The sequence below is a fragment of the Melozone crissalis genome, unplaced genomic scaffold (genome assembly GCF_028551555.1).
Source record: "Melozone crissalis strain CALT ecotype California unplaced genomic scaffold, PUWL_Pcris_2 ptg000004l_1, whole genome shotgun sequence".
Classification (NCBI taxonomy): Eukaryota; Metazoa; Chordata; class Aves; order Passeriformes; family Passerellidae; genus Melozone; species Melozone crissalis.
The window spans coordinates 26,673,804-26,692,144 of record NW_026535782.1 but is presented as its reverse complement, the minus strand read 5'-3'; the positions used below and the strand labels follow the sequence as shown (position 1 = coordinate 26,692,144).

Sequence of the window (18,341 nt, the reverse complement as noted above, 5' to 3'; positions counted from 1 at the left end):
GGAGTGGCCCAGAAGGGTGTGTGGGGTGTGCACAGGCTATTAGGACTCATGTGAAACACTGAGGTTTCTTTCACTCTGAAACTGAAATGTGTTCAGGGACAATCTAGATCCAGAGAAGCTGAGAGCAAACACAGCACGAAATCTAAATCCAGTCTGTTTGGAATGCTATGCCTGGAGAGAACTACAGCTGATGATGAGGTCAGGCCTGAAGTACTATTCAGGTCAGGCTGCAGGTTAGAGGAAGAAAAGACAAAAAATTAAATGTCTGGCTGTTAGTTGAACTGTTTGTTTCTAACAACAAAACCCAGAAGGGATTTTATTACACAACCAGCTTCTAACTGAGACCCATTCTATGTACCTGATCATTTATCTCCCAGAATTGTCCCAGTCTTGCTGACCCAGCTGCCCACATCTCCTCTGCATGCTCCATTCTTGCTTTCTAGCTGCCTGTTATACAAATAACATATGCTTTGCTTTGGGTTGCAGCATCTATAACAACCTTCCTTGCAGACCTTCTTCTGGTCCGCTCCACAATTTAATGTTTGGTTGATGCAGTCTTACTGACTGGTGTATGATTTTACTTGACACAGGATGAACCATCCATTCCTGACAAAACCTCAGCCCTTTTCCTTTCCTAATACACTTGATTTACTGATGAATTACAAAGTCACCTTTCTGCTGGCTCTCTATGTTTGAGAGCACAACTTCTTCAGTAGCATTTTTAGCATACAGTTGTAGCACATGCAGGTAAAAAACAGTGCAAGTATCTAGGCAGGTAAAAAACAGTGCAAGTAGCTAGACAAGTAGTTTGGAACATTTACTAGAAGCATTAGTATCATAGCCTGGCCTGAAACCCTCAATGCTAATTTGAGTAGTTTCCCTCCACTAGTTCGTTGCCATCACAAACAGGGCTAAGTTATCAACCTTGGATGTATATTCTGAAGCCTGCTTTGAAAGTAGATTTGCTGTGAAGAGTTTCCTTGAGATTAAATATCCCCCTCATTCTTGCTAAGTCATCCTTCTGAGAAACCACATTGTTTACCCAGTCTTTTTTTTTTTTTTGCCCATATGCCCTCTCTTGGTTCAGGTGGATCCTGATCACAAGTCACCTCAGCACCCAGGAGCTGGCATGCAATAACTTGTTGCCAAGTGAGAGAAGTGGTTTACAGTGCCCAGTTGCCTGCCTGTGAGTTAGTACCTGTTTAAACACAAATATGAAACAACAGCATGTAAGCAAGGAGCACATCATGACACCGAAACAGAAACAGAAACAGTTGTCTCTCTAGAGCAAGAGAATAAATAGTAACCTCAGCACAGCACTCAGAACTGGTGTAGAACTGCGCATTCCTGGGAGGAGTTTTGTGACCCACAGAGATGCAGCACAGTTCCACTGCAACAGCAATAATGGTTTACCTGCTTGTTCTGAGCTGGATTCCAAGGCCCTGGAACACGACAGTCACAGAAATCAAGGGAAAATGTCCTATTTTCCCCCTGGGTCAAAGAAAAAGCTCTAACACATGTTTTACATTCTCACATCTGCAGTAAGAAACACTAAGGAAGGGGAACTTTGGCATCTTGCAGTTCAGGTGCCAGACACTGTTTGGGATGACCAGCACTCTCTTGAGCTTTTTTTTAGGTTCACCTCTGATTTTCTGTTTTACTTCCAACAGAGTTTTCTTCCCAGTACTTGTGTATTCCTGTATCCTTCTCTCCTCCATGTCATTTCTGCTTCTCAGATTTTGTTCATATTTCCACAGTATATTTTATATATATAATATACACTCTACAGATATAAAAAGTAGTTTCATACAAAGAGCTCACAAACTATTCTGCAATAGTTTGTTGCTCTTATTGTGTCCTGATTTTTGGTAGTTATATGTGAAAATGTTTGTAGAATTGGATCAATAAAGAAGCATATAGCAAGAGGGCTTGCTCCTTCTTAAAAGTATATCCATATATTTCACACTCTATTTTTGTTCTTTCATTGTAGAATTTTAATTTTTCATAACTTCCACCTGAAAGCCAGCTGGTGGCACTTTCCAGTCTGTGGCATACATTAGCCTGAGAAGGACTGTGATGGGGCTATCTGCACTAAAGACATTTTAATAAGTAGCAGGTAGTTCTTGTCCAAATCCATGACTTGGGTTTTTTACCAGAATTTTTAAAAAATAAATATGAAATAGCAAAGTTAAGGGAAAGCCCCCATCCCAGCTGCCTTTCCAATTGTAATCTAAGTATCAGGGGGCAGTACAGATCAGGATAACATCTAGAGTCTTTATCAGGAAGGCAATATTCGAAGAAAGGAAGTATTAAGCCAAACGGTACATGAATTTTTGAAGGTTGTGTGTGCCACTAAACTCGTTTTTCTGCTACCTCCCTGATTCCATTAGCCGGTCTGACAGCCACCACCGCAGTTCGGAGCCTTGGGACTCGGAGCCCCCGCCCCGCTGTCCTCGGCAGGAGCTTTGTTAGGGCAGTTTCGCTGGTGGTTGCGCCACCTGGTGCAGAAAAGGTTTTTTTCCCATCTACAGCACCCAAAAAAGGCTCTTGGAATTAATGCATAAAAGTTGCACAAACCCATTGATGCCACTGAAAAGCAGGACACAAACTAAGCTCCGACTGCACGTGATGAAGCCGTGCAAAATACTATTCTGTGCTTTGTTTGGTTCCATTGAAGCATTAATACCTTGGTTATCTCCTGTCTCCACAAAAAGCAAGTGCAAGGACTTCTTGGAATGCCTTCATTCAGCTGGTTTTGCAATATCCATCCTAACATCTTTAAAGGTTTAAATCACCTTTGTAGTTTAAAAATAATTTGGAAATTTCTTCTCCATTTGTTTGTGTCCTGGGAGAGATATGCAGGCACCGGGCTTTGACTTCTGACCTACCTTATTTATCTTAACCACATGTTGTTCACCTATGAGCCAAGGCCAAAGGGTAGGACACCTAGAGAGAAACATACCATGTAGTGCTACTCACAAGGGGAAATCCCAAATCCACTGTTGTGGGACTGAAAGGTATTACTGCCTCATGCCTTTGCTGCCAGAGGACAGGCTACAGTTTGCTCACATAAGCAAAACAAACCTCACACAAACACACCCTGAAATGTACTGCAGTGAGACATCTGAAAGCACAGATCTGGTTTTCATGCCAAAATACAGTTTCAAAAAGACTCTCAACTTTTCAAAATATTTTTTCTCAATTTTCAAAATATTTCAAAAACACTTTCCCCCATATCTTTTGAAGAGAGTCTATTGGAATACAGACTATCCTTTTTGGCAGGTAATTGCCAATCCTGATCTTTAACTCATTCAATGCAGAGGATATCACAATATCTAATTTCCTCTTTCTTATTGGATGGTGTATATGTAGAGCTGCAGGGAGTCTTTGACTTGGGCCTGCCTTACTATCTCTCTGATCCTTAAATAGAGCAGTTGTGGGGCTTACTCAGCTGCACAGCCACACTGAAATGGTTGTGTTTAATGGCAAGATGATGAAGACAGCACACATCCCTTTGTAAAGGAATTGGTGGCATGCTACTTCAGAGACATCTGTTCCCAGCCATTTCTTCCATCCTCTTGCTGCCCCTTGTTATTTGTGCACCTATGGTATAAAGTGGATAAAGTGACCTAGCACACCTGAGAAATAATGCAATTTTTTTTTTTTGTAGATAAGTTCCCTGAGGCAGTCCCAAGCAGCTACACTGCTGCTTGGGACTGCCTCAGGGAACTTATCTACAGAAAAAAAACTACTACCTGCAGCTCTACATATACACCATCCAATAAGAAAAAGGAAATTAGATATTGTGATATCCTCTGCATTGAATGAGTTAAAGATCAGGATTGGCAATTACCTGCCAAAAAGGATAGTCTGTATTCCAACAGACTGCACAGCAGCTGGCCCAGGACATCACTGGAATGGCAGCAGGCAGGTAGGCAGGGAAAAGGTGGGATCTGCTTCAGCTATTTTATCAGCATTACTAGGAGGAGGAAGATTACATTATGCTTGGCTGATTTCAGGGCACACCACTGCCAGAGGTGCTCCATTCTCCTCCTTGTCTCCTCACTTAAGGCTGCAAACTGATGGGGAGAACTGATGGAAGAAGTGTGGTGTTGGATTGCCTCAGCCTCCTTGTAGTGTTTGGTGATGCAGCTGGGCCCATCAAATACCTCACCGAAAGAATGCCCCAAGCTCATCTAATGCCCCGTTGAAACAATGGCCTTGCCAGGAGCTGTGCATTCCTAGCCAAGTATTTCTTTGAACTGGCTTTGGCTCCTTTGACCACAGATTTATCTGATTCAACAGCAGGATATCTACTTGTATTTGCTGCTAGTATGTCAGCTTGCTTTATCAAGAACACATAAGACATCATAAAGAAAGCAGCAGGGACACACAGCTGGAAGCAGAGAAACGGAGATGGAAATGGGAAATAACTCCTTCTGAAGGCAGGGAGCCTCAGTGGTCTTTTCCTTATCATCTAACCATACCTTGAATGTTATCTCCTGTATCAGTCACCTGGGTTGATAAACCAGTTAGAACTGTGACCATATTCCCAGAAGTTTCCCTCAGGTGTTACTCAGGGAGAAGCAAAGAGTGCATGTAGTATCACTGGTAATTACTTTAGCCCCCCAAGCCAGCTTTTCCTGTGCTGCAAAGGAGCCGAAACGTTTGCAAGATGAGATGTGTTGATACTACCAAAGAAGGCACTTCTGATGGTAATTTGCAGGCCGTGGTGTTTTATAACTCATTTTCTCTGTACTTCAAACTGAAATTGCTCTTTCTGTGAAAGCTGATGTAAAAATACAAGACGTCACCCCCTTCTGCTGTTGTTGGGACTTTGTGACAAAAGTTACTGCCTTAGCAATGCAATTTATGTTGGAGGGATTGTTGGAAATGATACAACTTCAACATTTTTCATGTAACTTCAGTCAGTTCATCTTTGCCCAGGGGGAGGGGAATTGAAGTTTCTCTTCAAAGGACGCTGTTCACCCGGTGGGTCTGATGAGCTCAACATCTACAGACTGGGAGTGACCAGAAGATGCACAGGAGAGAAGCAAACATTAATGAACATGACCCCCGTGCGGGAGATAGGAGACACCTGGTCCGGGAAAAGATCGCTAAGAGAACCGAAGAATGAGGACCAAATTAGCATCGAAGGCAAAGGGATAAATAAGCAACAGGAAACAGAATACCAAGACTTGTGTAATTTAAGACCAATGAACGTGAATTTCTTTGGGATTAGTCTGTAAAAATATGTGAAATGTGTGGTGAAAAACCATTTGTGATGGAATGATTTTCACTGCACAACCCAAGTGGGATGAAATAATTTCTATTGCACATCCTGGCTGAAATGACATCCTGGCCAGAATAAAGTACTACCTTGATTCTCTAACAGTGCAGAGATGTGGGAGAGTTTCTGGTTTTTCCCCTGCAGCCTCAGTGACAGGATCACTACCCATATCTCAGTTCTCACTCTGTCATGTTAAACTGATACCCCAAGGATTGTATCCAAGGGAGACCACGGCATGGGCGCACATTCCTCTTTACTGACACAGACAGGAAAAGGACAATCGGCTCTGGAAAAACAGAAGCCTGAAGTGGCTGAGGAGCAGTACTGGTACACACCACTGGCAACCTTCGCACACAGACTGAGTCCTTTCAGTTCATGCAGCCATAAAATTATTTTATTCAACACTAAAATGATGACTGGGCTAAAACTAAGAAAACTGTATGGTTTTATCTATGTTTTATATATGCATATCAGCTCTCCATTTTTACTAGATTCTCGTTCCAGTTTCCAATGCAAACAACCCTCTTTAGATCTCAGTGTCTCTGGCTTCTACTACAATCCAATCCTGCCAAACCCCTTTTGCAGCAAAGTAAGTTTTAATTCATCTCAGTTATTCCTACCAACCCAAATTTAAATCTCATTAGACAATTAGGACATCACGTCATAAAATAATTTCCTCAGACATCTTTGCATACCCTGATTTACATTAATTTTTAAAAGGAAGCTCCGAAGATGAGGGGATTTGCTTATTGTACTTTTACACTCAATGAAAATGCTGAGAATACTTAACTTGAATGCATTTAAGTCCTGGCTTGCTTAGAGACAAGTAAACTGATCAGAAAATTAACCAGCCTTTATAAGTAATATCCCAGTGATTTGTGATTTGTGTAACACCCAGTGAATTACTATAAGCTATCCAAGAAGCACAAACAGATGATGTAGCACAGACTGGTTCAGCTAAATAAAGCACACTGAAAAATAGGATCAACATCCAATTTACATTCCAAAGATCCTCCCTTTATACGGGGGACAAGGGGAATAGAGAACTGCCAGTCCACAGGAGGCTGCAGAGCCTGGAAGCAAACTACTGAGGCTCAGAGCAGAGCCTGTCTCCCAGACTTCAAGGCCACTTAAAGGCTCATAAATATGTTGAGTGCTTAAGAACCTCTTTGAGGGCTTCCGTGTGAGAAGCTGGTAGCTGTACATGCAAAAGAGTGTTTTCTCACCATTCCGTTTGTGTGTGACACTTCCTGGTTCAAAACCTGTCTTGTGAGGCCCAAGTTCCATCCGGACTGTGGAACGAGGCGCCTCCCGCCCCGCTTCCCTCGATCCTGTTTCCAGCCGTGTGGGGTCGCCCTTCCCCCTTCTCCCTGCACGGAAACTCGCCTGCCCGCACAGGAAGGCTCTACAGCCACTCGTGGCCATTCTGCCTAGCAGAGGGCCATATAATCCTCCCAATTCAGACACATCAAGGGGCAGAAGCAAAAGCCTAAACTGGGTCCAGGGGAGACACGTGCCTTTAAACAGGAACGTGATGTTCCACTGATGCTGCCATCTCATATAATGTGTGCTAGGAGCGTGTCTTCAACTACATCTGCTAATTTCTCAAAGTTTCTGAATTTATATTTCTGGCTTCAGCATCCAAAATGAGGTTTGAATGACATCCAAATACTGGATGGTATGGTTCTGTAAACTCGCATCTGTTTCTGTAAAACTAACTTGGTGCAGGTGCTCAGCAACCCCCGCTCAGGGCCAACCTCCCACGTGTCCATTCACACTGCTGTCAGCTGGAACTCTTTGAGACTGTAGGTTCAGGGGTATAGAATGAAGGTTTACATGTCTATCCCAATGGAGAAAAAGTTATTAATGAACTGGAAAATGCTTTGTGGAAAAGTTTTGCTTAGGCTTTGTTTGAGAAAAAAAATCTACTGCATCTCTGGGGAATGATACTAGCTGAAAAACATTGGTACATTGTTAATCCTGATCAGAAGGACCACCTTAACAGTCAGAAAAGCAAGACTGTGTTTTCAGAAATGTATCATAATTTCCTGAAGGGCGTATGATCACCACTGTCTGTTTCTGCTCTCAACTGGATTAACAAATAGGAAATGAATTTCTGACTAACCACCACAAGAGATGCACTTAACAAGTAAACCACTTTGGATGCCAGACCTTAATAGTGCTTTGGACTCTCTGGAGAGAAGCATGTATTTCACAACAGTTGATGCTGCATAATAGGAGCTGGAGAGGCTTTTTCCATTCAGCTCAAAGACAGAAGCTTGATTAAGAAGATCTTAATCCAAGTTTTAATACACTACTTCGGTGTATTGCAAACCAAAACCCATTCAGTCACTCTAGTTAGAAAATAAAGCACACAAATGGTTTCTTTTCCCCAGAGAGTAAGGAGGATTAAAAACATTGCGGGCAGAGTAAGGAAACAGAACAAGGACTCAGTTTCTTGTTTGAGTAGGATACCAAATTTAGTTGGAGACAAAAAGAAAATGTCAAACTTGACAACTATGCAGCTTCCTTTCTGGAAGTGCTGAGTGAATGCCATTCTCTATCAAGTTCTCTTGAAAGGGAAGAAGTTCACACTGACAACTCTGGCCCTGTTATTAAGCTGCCTAATTGTGGAGTTAAGCATCTAAACTTAGACCTTTTATTTAAAAACCTGCCTGGATGTGTATTTGCTGTTTACTCAGTTGTTTCTTAATCCATTGTCTCACTTTTTTTTTCCTTTAATCACAACCACCTCTATTCTATGATCTCAGTATCTATGATTTTTCCATGTTCTTCAGAACACAGCTCCTTTAACTGAGTTTGCTTCTCAGTCTTTGCTTAGTAAGAAAATAAAACACATTTTTTTGTGCCAAGGTAATTAAAAATTACATTCTTATGCTCTGCTTCAACCAGAGATCTCCTCCCTGCACTTCCTGGATGAGACACAGCCATCTATGGTTCTAAAAATAATCCTGCTCTTTTCTGCAGACACACTGCTTAGCCTGCATGTGCATCCTGCATGTGCACGTTACCCACACAACCGTGCTGGACTTCTTGGAACTCCTTGAATATAACCACATACCTCCAGATGAATGGCTTGTATTCATGTTCCAGTGAAGCCAGAGATCAGAAAACATCTTTGCAATGCCAATCCTCCAAGCAGCCTTTGGATTCTTCCCCCTACTTGCTTCTAAATATGTAATTTACTTTAATTACATTATGTTTAATCTGCCCATGTCTGTTCCTGCCTATCCATTATAAAGGCAGCACATTGTGCCCGTTTGATACTGAGCAAGTGCAGTTGGGAAGGCACGTGCAACTCCTGAGCTGACTAATTACCTCTTAATTCAAGTTAACCTGACTCCTCCTGTATTTTAGGCAAATAAGCTTTTCTGGATTGGAAGGCTGACAAGGGCCTCTATGTAAAAAATCAGCAATAGTGGGGGAGGTCAATGTATTTATGTGAGCAATGATACAATTTCTGTCTCAATTCCAGAATTCCATAAGCTGTATCATAACTATATAGAAAGGACAGACTGGAGTAAAGGGAGTTTACTTATGCACCTAATGGAGAAATTACAAAGATTAAAACTGGAAAATATTAGAAAATGTGTGGCAACTAAAACAATGAAAAGGGATCACATTTCTCCCTTCTTTAGTCCTTGCACTGTAGATTGTAACTATAACCCCTTGGGCTGGATTCCCTGCTGCTGACTGGACACTGCAGCTACAGAAGGGAATGGAGTATGTTCCACTCCCCAGGGCCACAGAATCAGAGCAGAATCGTTAGGTCCATTAGACCTTTCAGGTCGTTTTACACACAGAAGGAAGACAGGAGAACGATCCACGTCAGCTGGATGCAAGCAGAAACAGCAGCTTCAGTGCTTCAGTGAGACAAGCCCTACAGGGAGAGGTGATATGTTTTCATTGGACCAGCTGATAGAATGAAAAAAAGCAGAGCAGCTTTCAGGAACAGAAACCCTCCTTCAGCAAGCCCAGCATCATTGGAGCAGGGAAGAAACAACAATAGGTCCCTTCTCTCAAGGAAGGTTAATCACTGCTGTGGAACAAGCTTGGCAAAGATCTTATACTGTCTGAATCTACCTTTTTTTTTTTTTATGGCACTGATATTTTCAATTTTATATTATTAAAAACTACTTTATACTAAATTTGTCAACTACTACAGCACAGTAAGAATGCAAGAAATTAACCTCTTGCATTCTCTGCAATACCTGCTTGGAGATGAACCCGCACCTCTCCCTGCTGCTTAGCACAGGCCTGTTTGGTGAGATGTCTCTATGTCTTACAGTAGAATTTCTCATCACCCAAGATTATATCAGCTCCTGCTGATAGTTTTTTCCTTTATATTCTTAACCCTCTGCAGCTGACATCCCAATCATCTTTGCGACAACTGAGCTGTCAAACAGAAGGCTGACATTGCGATCAGAGGGAGAACACCTGCAGAAGAAACTGAATTTGTATGAAGCAGAAAATGCTTCTTTTTGGCTGCTTGATTGTAACAGTAGAAAAACAAAGAACTGCATCTTCAAAATTAGAAGAGTGAAATTCTTTTGCAAAACATATTTCCATTGTATATACACAATAGCCTTTAATTTATTAACATAATTTTCCTTTTTGTTTTCTCATTAAACAGGGAATTTGAGTTTTGAAAGCCTAAAATAAAATTTGAAGAGGGAAAAACCTCACAACACAAACACCTTCAAGTCTTTAATCCAAACTCTGATTCTTTCATAATCTAGGTAAGATATAACTATTTAACTGGACTCAAAACTGACATCTTGTAAGAAAAATCTTAGTATGAAAGCTGATAGGAAGAAGTAAGTCCTGCTCCCCAAATTACCTTAACCTGCAAGCCTATTGTTGAAAGCAGGAATATAAAAAGCAGATGTTAAAAAGCTCTCACCAATCAGTGAGTCCTCTTCCTTTCCCAAGTACATTGGCAAATTTCAGGCCAGATGTTCTTAGTCCCTGCCCAACACCTGAACAGTGTGGCAGTGTCCAGTACTGCTCAAGGGCAGGCCTCTCCTCAGCAGCCCAACTGCACCAAGATGTACAGCCAGCTATCAAATCCAGCATTTTGGACACATTTTGCAAATCTGACAAACTAGATATGGGTTAGACATTAGCTCAACTCCAAAATGTTAAAAACCACTCTTTTGAAACTCATTATATAAGAAAACATTATAAAAATGAGATTTTACCTTAATATTTATTGTAATTTTTTTTAAAGTTTAATATAATACTGTCTTTTTTTAGGGTAACCTATACAAAGTTTTAATGTTGCTTTAGTCCCAGGCCATTGCCGGGCATTCATTTCATGAAATGAGACAGAGAGAGGATACAGTCCTGCTGAATTGCAGTTCTGTCCTGAGCGCTGTGGACTTCCTGCAAGACAAACCTCCTTTTCATACATGTAACAGCAGCAAACCACACTCCTTCCACCTCAAGCCTGAGAGAGTAGTCATTCACCCATCTAGAGGAAAACTCCTCTGGCACTCTGCCCCAGAGCCTGAGAGAACTTAGCCAGTTGTACAAAACCCCATGCAAAAGCTGTCAAACAAGAGCCAAGTTACCAAAGCTAAAGGCAACACAAAGCTTTACACTGAGTATCTCTTAAATGAAGACATACTTCCTACTGCTTTGGGGAAAATGGGGAAACCTTGTGGATGTTGGTCTAAAGTGTTTTTGGAGACAAGTCTAGATAACTTGCCACCAGTCACCCACATTTTAACCAGAATCATTGCTCTCATTTTTAAATGCCATCTTGGTATCTTCGGTTCCATTTGAACTACATCAATGGTAGCTTTATAAAGTAAAGAATGCTAGTATAGCAGCAAAGCATGGCATGGCAGAAAAGGACCAAAGCCTACCCTGTTACCAAAGTTTAGTCATATAAAGTATGACTACAAAGTAAAATGAAAAGCAGAAAGCAAACACTAGGGCATGTATGGCACAGCCTCAATTGCAACAGCTCACACAGGGAGATGACTACACCTTGCTGAAGATGGCAAGTCTCTGATTTCTCTTTTAGAAAAGCCAAACTTGATTGAAACACACACAGTCAGCAGGAAAACACATTCAAGTGATGTAATGAAAATCAGAATAAACAAGTATCAGTAATTTTTGTAGGACTCCAGTTTTACCTCAGGACTCAGTTTTCCTCATTTGTGCCATGAGTCCAAAAAGTTCAAACCCCCTGCTGTACTCATGTGGACAGAAATCCATGTGGTACCATTTTGTGTTATACACACCTAGACCCCCAAAGTTATGTAATTCAAACAGAAGAAGAAAAAAGACAAGAACAACTCCTCTCTTCTGCAATAAGCAGGAATCAGATAAATGATTAAAAATTTATTCCCACCCTACACATGGTATCCAAAGAAACAATACATAGAAAGATCTATTTATCCCACAATTACACAAGCATCCTGGATTTAATATTTTGAAACAAATGACAAAGTTCAAGATACTTTCTTTATTAGATACAAGAAGTAAATCTCAAAAGAGAGTTCTTGAATGCATGAAAAAAATATCACATCACTTAAGTGACTCATACACACACACACACACCTTTCAGCACCAGATTATATTTATAATGTACTTTTTAAATGATGCTCTTAACTTTCTCTTGCAGATCTGCTCCTCTCCTTACGGAGTCTTTTGGATTTCCAGGCATGGTTGTTTAGTTCATTCTACTACTTCATATATATATATTTACATCCATCTCATCTCAAATATTTTTGTCATATAGGCATGTGATTCAGTTGTTTCCTAGCTGTTTCTCTGCAGTCTATCTACATCTCAAAAGAACTTGTGCACAGCACAAATTAATGGAAATGGCTTTCTCAGTGTACATACTGAAGGATTTGCATCCAGAGCTTGACCATCTGAACACATCTTTCAGTAGTCCAGGCTGTATTTTTAAACTAATTATACAGATCTACAAAACTGTACTTAAAAAATTATTCTTGGACCAGTACAATGTCCAAGAAACAGTTGGTAAAGATGTAAAATTTTTCAGGTGTTTGTAGCTCTGAAATGATATAGAGTATTACCGTATAATCTTAGGTTACACAGAGGAATAACTTTTTCTTAAATCAAGAACTCTGTAACAGAATAAATAAACAAGCTTGAGAAAGGTTGCATTGTTTCCAACACAAAGACTTCTTGCCTCTATTGTAAAAAACTTAGAGGAACTAAATATTATTTCTGTCAGTGGCTGCACAATTTAAATACTTGGTTTTGTCCACACAATTGCCCTCTTTAAATCTGACAGAGGTAGATGAAGACTAAACAAACCCCAACATGTAAGGATTAAGATACTGCAATTAAATTCTAACCCTGCAAATCTAGTGAACATATGTTCTCACCGGATTTGCAGAAAGCAGTTATTTTTTCTTTCCTTTTTTTAACTAGAACAGCACTGAACTTCTTCCATCCACGTTGTCAAAATAAGTGCCTGATACTGTCATAAAAAAATTTCAAAGCATTTCTAAATTAGAGCAGCAGGTCCCACCTTGCACTCTTCAGTCATTCGGATACATTTCCCGGGACTGTCTGTTGGGGAAATGCTGCCTCACACCCAGCATTGTCCAGCCAGCCCCTGGGCCTCTCCCCAGACGATGACAAAGCTGCAGATCCCACCCAAGGTAACTCTTGGGGAAAGGCGTGGGAGCAAGGGAGGTGGTGCTGAAGGCAGGAGAGAGAACTGGGCAGCCTTCACACCCGTTAAAGACGGTGACCTTTCCAAAGCCTTCCCGAAAATATATTTTAGCATGGGTGTCTGTGTGCAAGGGCTGCAAAACATTTGGTTACTACCACAAAACCAGAGATTTTATTGGGCTCACAGGTAGTATTTACAAGATCTTGTGTAAAGTCTTGGTTTTGGCACAGAGAAAATGATAAAGCAGTAACAACATTTTCAAAACGTCAATTACTTCATGAATGTCCTGACAAATTAGAAGAAAAAATTAAGATGAACTGTTTAGATCCAATTTCCTACTTTCCCACACCTTGGCCTGTGGCTTCAAGTTTTCTGTTTTTCTCTTCACCTGTAATTTTATCTACTTTCTTCATCTAAAAATCTACCCCTGTGTTGAAGTCATACATAAGAAAGCATATACAAGAAATAGGAATGAGTCTGGCAGCCTTTTTTTAAATGATTGGACAAAGTATGTTTCCCTCTTCATTGTTAATCCGACAAAAATGAGGAAGCATCACTACACACCAGAACATCTGCATAAAAGTGTCTCCAAATTTCTTCATAATGGCAATACTGGCTTGATCACAGAGAAAGGATTCTTTTTCTTTCTCTCTGTACTATAACTGTAGCCATCACGATCTCATTTGGTATGCAAAAAATATAATTACTTCAATACAATTTCCACAGCAATTTGAAGTGTGCCTTTTTCTCTTTCAAGTTAGTGTTTTAATTTAATGAAAGTGATAGGACAGACTGAGATGGCAAAACCCCAGAATTTTACATCCTTCAGTTTGTTTGGTTTAGTTACAGAATAACAATCCTGGCACTTAAACTAAAACCATAGATCTAAGTGGATGAGGCAATTTTGTGCATTCTAAAATCAATGCATATTTAAATACTTGTTTTCCTTCACAACAGTCTTCAGAAACTTGCTCTATGGACGCTGGGCCAATTTACTCTTATTGCTTTCCTGCTCACTAAGCTTGAAGTGGGTGTAGGCTAAAATGCCAAACAGTGTGCACAGAATCCCAAGGCCTTGGTTAACAGACAATGGATCCTTAAATAAGAGGCACCCTCCCAGGAGGGTGATGCAGAACTTGAAATGTCCAAACATGTTATACCTAGACATCTGTTAAGGATAATAGCCAATAGCAGTATTATTTTTTGTAAAAATACACCCTTGGAATTTTCATTAGTTCCACTCAAAGCATGCAATGGTACACACTGTGTTGACTCAACTCAATACAGTTTTCTCATACAGATCTCTGTGGCTGTATTTACCCCCACCTAAAGCCTTTCACCCCTTTTCACTGCAGTCTGATGGACATGCCAACACTTCCCCAAGGCAGCCAAAGCGTGAGTTAATATTCCTTGCAGGTATGAAGGTCAGTGAATGAACAGCCATTACCTATACAAATCCCAAACCAGGAAGGTTATCAAGCAATTTTCCCACATTAATCAGCCCCAATGAATTCCCACATAATTAATCTGGAAACAGGAGAAACCACCAGTGTTGCAAAGGATACGTGACAGGTGATGTATTTCCAATGATCCAGTAAATGGACAAGTTTACCATAAAGGCTATTATTCCAGACAGCAGTACCATTATCTGTGGATTAATGGACACAGTCAGTAATCTGACTTGCTTTTGGCAGTTTGTAGATACATTCCAGGTTATTTATTTAGTTTCATTTACTTTCAAATGCAAAATATCAGGCAAGAAAAACATATGGAGAACAAAAATAGAAACAGTTTCAAACCAGTACAGACACTGGTGAGGTGTATAAGCAGCTCAGTGACATGTATATTTATGACATCCATAAATATACACTGACAGAGCCACAGGCCTTTTCTCCTTTACTCTTGGTGAACATTTAAGAGTGATTTGGAAAATCTGGATACTCATTCACATAGAGGTTGTATACTTTAACTTTGAGATAAAGTCTAATTTATGGTCACAACAAAAACTATTTCAGCAAAATATCTGATTTTATTACTGTGAATACTTGCTATCCCATTCATAAAATACAATGCTACAAGAGATGACCCATCACTGAGGGGCACAATCAGCAGTAGTAAGAATATGTCACTGGCTCTTTTTTGGACAGAAGGATATTGAGAGAAACTGTAGTCTTCTTGGAGAAAATAAACTACTAATTCTAGAGAACAATCAATGTTGGCATCCTTCCACAGAAGAGAAGTTGAGAGTGTCCTTCTCTGAGTGGACAGTGAGAGCTAGAAATAGAGCACTTCATACACTAGGGGAAGCTTCTGGATTTTGATAGATTTTCCTGTTGTTCAGATGCCCTCTAAACAGAAACAAGAATAAGGAGATAAATCAATTGACAGACTCGCTCCTCTCAGAGGAAGCAGGGCAGACTCAGCAAGGGGCTTTTTGTCCTGCACATGTCCCTCTCATCTCACCATGGACAACAGCTGGACAAAAATCTTTCTGTTCCACAAAGAAACGAATCTTACTATCAAATTTAACTACACCAGTGATAATTATTCAAATAAAGTCAACAAAAGCCTTACCACAGCAGAAAGCGTCCAGGGCCCAAATATTCCCCCCTCTCCAAAGACTGGCTCGAAGAAGGGTATGATGAACAACAGCATGGCTGAGGACATCGGCGCCTGATAGTACAGCAGCTGCATGGAGTTTACCTGCAACTCGTGCTGCTTAGCACCTACCCACTAAAACCAAAAGAGAAAGCTGTTAAACATGAGAAAAAAACCCCCATAAACTGAAAAACCTGAGCAAAAGCAAACTGGCCACTAACGCAGAGGGAGTCTCACGTGGACAACACCACTTAAACAGGCTGTTGAGCCTCACCTTTGCCTCAGTGGAGGCCCCACGTGTTTGTCTCTTTCAAGTGAAAAAGACATGAGAAAATTGTATGCAGGGGCAGTGAAAAGAGTGCCTCAACTTTCCTTTTCACCTAGCCTGGGGGTAAATTATCATACTTGACGAAAAACAAGTAGGTTGAGGAGCTGGGAAGAAAACAGCAGCTCCCCTTTATTTTATAAGTTCCAGATCCTGCCTGTGTTGGACCTGAGTATCCTTTCCTAAGCAGGCACTGGATTCTGCTCCTTTCTTCCTCATTTTCTTGTACATACAAGCTAACAAAACCAGTACACATTTGTCTTTTGTCAGTTTATTCTGGATTTAACAGATTTCATTTCAATATTGATTATAATTGACTCAAACTTCAATTTTTAAGGTTGCATGCTTTCAGAAATATTACTTATCTATGGCTATGAAGACAGACGTTGCAGCCAAAAGAACACATTTTTCCCTTGTGCTGAAAACTGACATTTAATACTTACTTAAATCACATTAACTGGTGACATGGATTCTGGCATATAAACTTGCTCACAGTTTTTAATCTAGATAATTTTACCCAAGTACCATTATTTCTCCAGCACACAAATCATCAGTTAATGTCATTATGCAGCACCTCTTTCCTCCTCCTGCCCCAAAACAGGTCAAGAGACCATTATTTATCATCTTACACACTACGGGTCAAAGAGCCTCACTTTTTTTTTTTGAGGCACAGTATGCCTCCTAAAAGAAATTCACGTTTAAATCTATCACATTGACATGACAAGAGTTTCTAATCTAGGAGGCTCTTACAGTCATGGTTAATAACAAATCGGGTGAGCTATTAGCACAACGTTACAGCAGAAAGGGCTGAGGCAGTCCTTGGCCATATAAATTTTTAAAATCACGATTATCCAGGAAGGTTGTATTGTGCGTTTATGTATTAATCCATCCTCTACAAAAACACCTTAGAATGTATATAGTTGAAACTGAAGGAGGATACTGATAAAATGCAAATAGCTCAAGGATAAACCATGGGATTGAAGGACTGGAAAACATCCTTTCTAGGGAAAAAGCTCAAACGCAAGGCACTTGCTTCAGCAAGGAAAACATCTGTTCCCTCTAGAAAAAAAGGAGTTTTACCGCTAAAGCAATCTTCGCCCCTTGAAAATAACGCTCACGTTAAAGATGACACCCCAATTTTTAGCAGCAAGGACGATCAGGAGTTTGTCTCCTAATTTACCAGGAGTTATGGTGGACTATCATAATTTGGTGGGGGTTATAAAAAAGAAATAACGGAGCAGGGAAGGTTTCCTGGGGGCTGGGCGCTACATAAAGGCGACCGAAGCGAGGGGCAGCATCCCAAGGGAGCCCAGCCCCCGCAGGCTCCCGCGGCCGCCGTTACCCACCACTTGGTACAGCGAGGTCACCAGCACGCCCAGGGTGGCGAACGCCATCCCCAGAACATTGAACTTCACGTCGTAGTAGGAGTTGAGGAAAACACCCAGCGTGATGGGGACCTGTGGAGGGGACACGGCGGTTTTAGGCGGGGTCGTCGCCCTCGGCGCTGTCCCTCCCCGCTCCCCTGGGCCCCACCGCCTCCTCACCAGGGTCAGCTTGATCCGCAGAGGGAAAGTCTTGCCGTAAGCCACGCTCTGGATGACCACGATGACCGGCGTGGTCATGGCCTTGGCCAGCTGGTAGGTACCGATGGTGTTGCTCTGCAGGGAGAGGTTGGTGAAGACGACGAAGCCGCAGAAGCTGAGGGCCAGCGGCAGCACCTGCGCGGGCTGGAGGCTCTTGGGGGAGAAGGCGCCGAGCGCCTGGCACAGGTAGAGACCGAGCCAGGTGATGGCGAAGTGCACCAGGGTGAGGCTGAGGTTGGGGAAGCCCAGCCGCACGTACAGCCATTTGTTCAGGAAGACGATGCAGATGGAGGCGGCCAGATTGACCAGCAGCCCCGCCGCCAGCCGGCCCTGCGCCGGCAGCCAGCCCATGGCTGAGGCAGCCCGGCGGCCGCCCGCGCACCGGCCGGGCCCGCCGCCGCCTCCCCGCCCGCTCCGCTCCGCCCGCCCGCCGGGACACGTGGGCTCGCGCCTTCCGGTGGCCCCGCCCGCTGCGAACGGCTGCGCCCGCCCGGCCCGGGCGGCAGGGACGGCCCTGCGTGTGTGTGTGCATGTGAGAGCCTGTGTGTGTGTGTATGTGAGTGTGTGTGCGCCCCCATAGCCTGCCCAACAGCCCCGAGGCGCAGACACGCACCCCGGCTCCAAGCCACGAGTACCGCTCCACAACGGGACTGGGCATTTCCACAAACACGCCATTGTACGCACGATGTACAGCACAAAGTACGTTCCTTGCCAGGTGTCAAGAGACAGCAACTAGGGTGAAGGAGCCAAAGTCCTTGCCTAACTGCACTACGTGTCCTCTGCACTCTGTCTAGCTAGGGGAAAGGCAGCTAAAAGTGTGTGTGAACAGATAAACGGGGGCCGAACAAGCTTTCAAAATAA

The 18,341-nt window shown here is 42.1% G+C and overlaps 1 protein-coding gene across 1 annotated transcript; it reads right to left on the bottom strand.

The window, feature by feature from the left end:
- Nucleotides 1–13,056: 13,056 nt before the first annotated feature.
- SLC35E3 (solute carrier family 35 member E3) lies at nt 13,057–17,862 on the bottom strand. Its single transcript, XM_054278681.1, has 5 exons — nt 17,442–17,862; nt 17,244–17,354; nt 15,549–15,707; nt 14,540–14,622; nt 13,057–14,134 (listed from the first exon to the last, which is right to left on the bottom strand). Exons 1-5 carry the CDS (start codon nt 17,829–17,831, stop codon nt 13,948–13,950), a joined length of 930 nt encoding a protein of 309 aa, XP_054134656.1. The 5' UTR covers nt 17,832–17,862; the 3' UTR covers nt 13,057–13,947.
- Nucleotides 17,863–18,341: the final 479 nt, after the last annotated feature.

Excerpts from the sequence above, each read along its gene's own strand:
- SLC35E3 (XM_054278681.1), bottom strand. The coding sequence starts at position 17,831 with ATGGGCTGGCTGCCGGCGCAGGGCCGGCTGGCGGCGGGGCTGCTGGTC. Across the intron at positions 15,708-17,243 it reads TGACCTCGCTGTACCAAGTG|TGGGTAGGTGCTAAGCAGCA; the intron begins GTGGGTAACGGC and ends TTTTGGTTTTAG. Across the intron at positions 14,135-14,539 it reads GGAAATACATCACCTGTCAC|GTATAACATGTTTGGACATT; the intron begins GTATCCTTTGCA and ends ACAGATGTCTAG.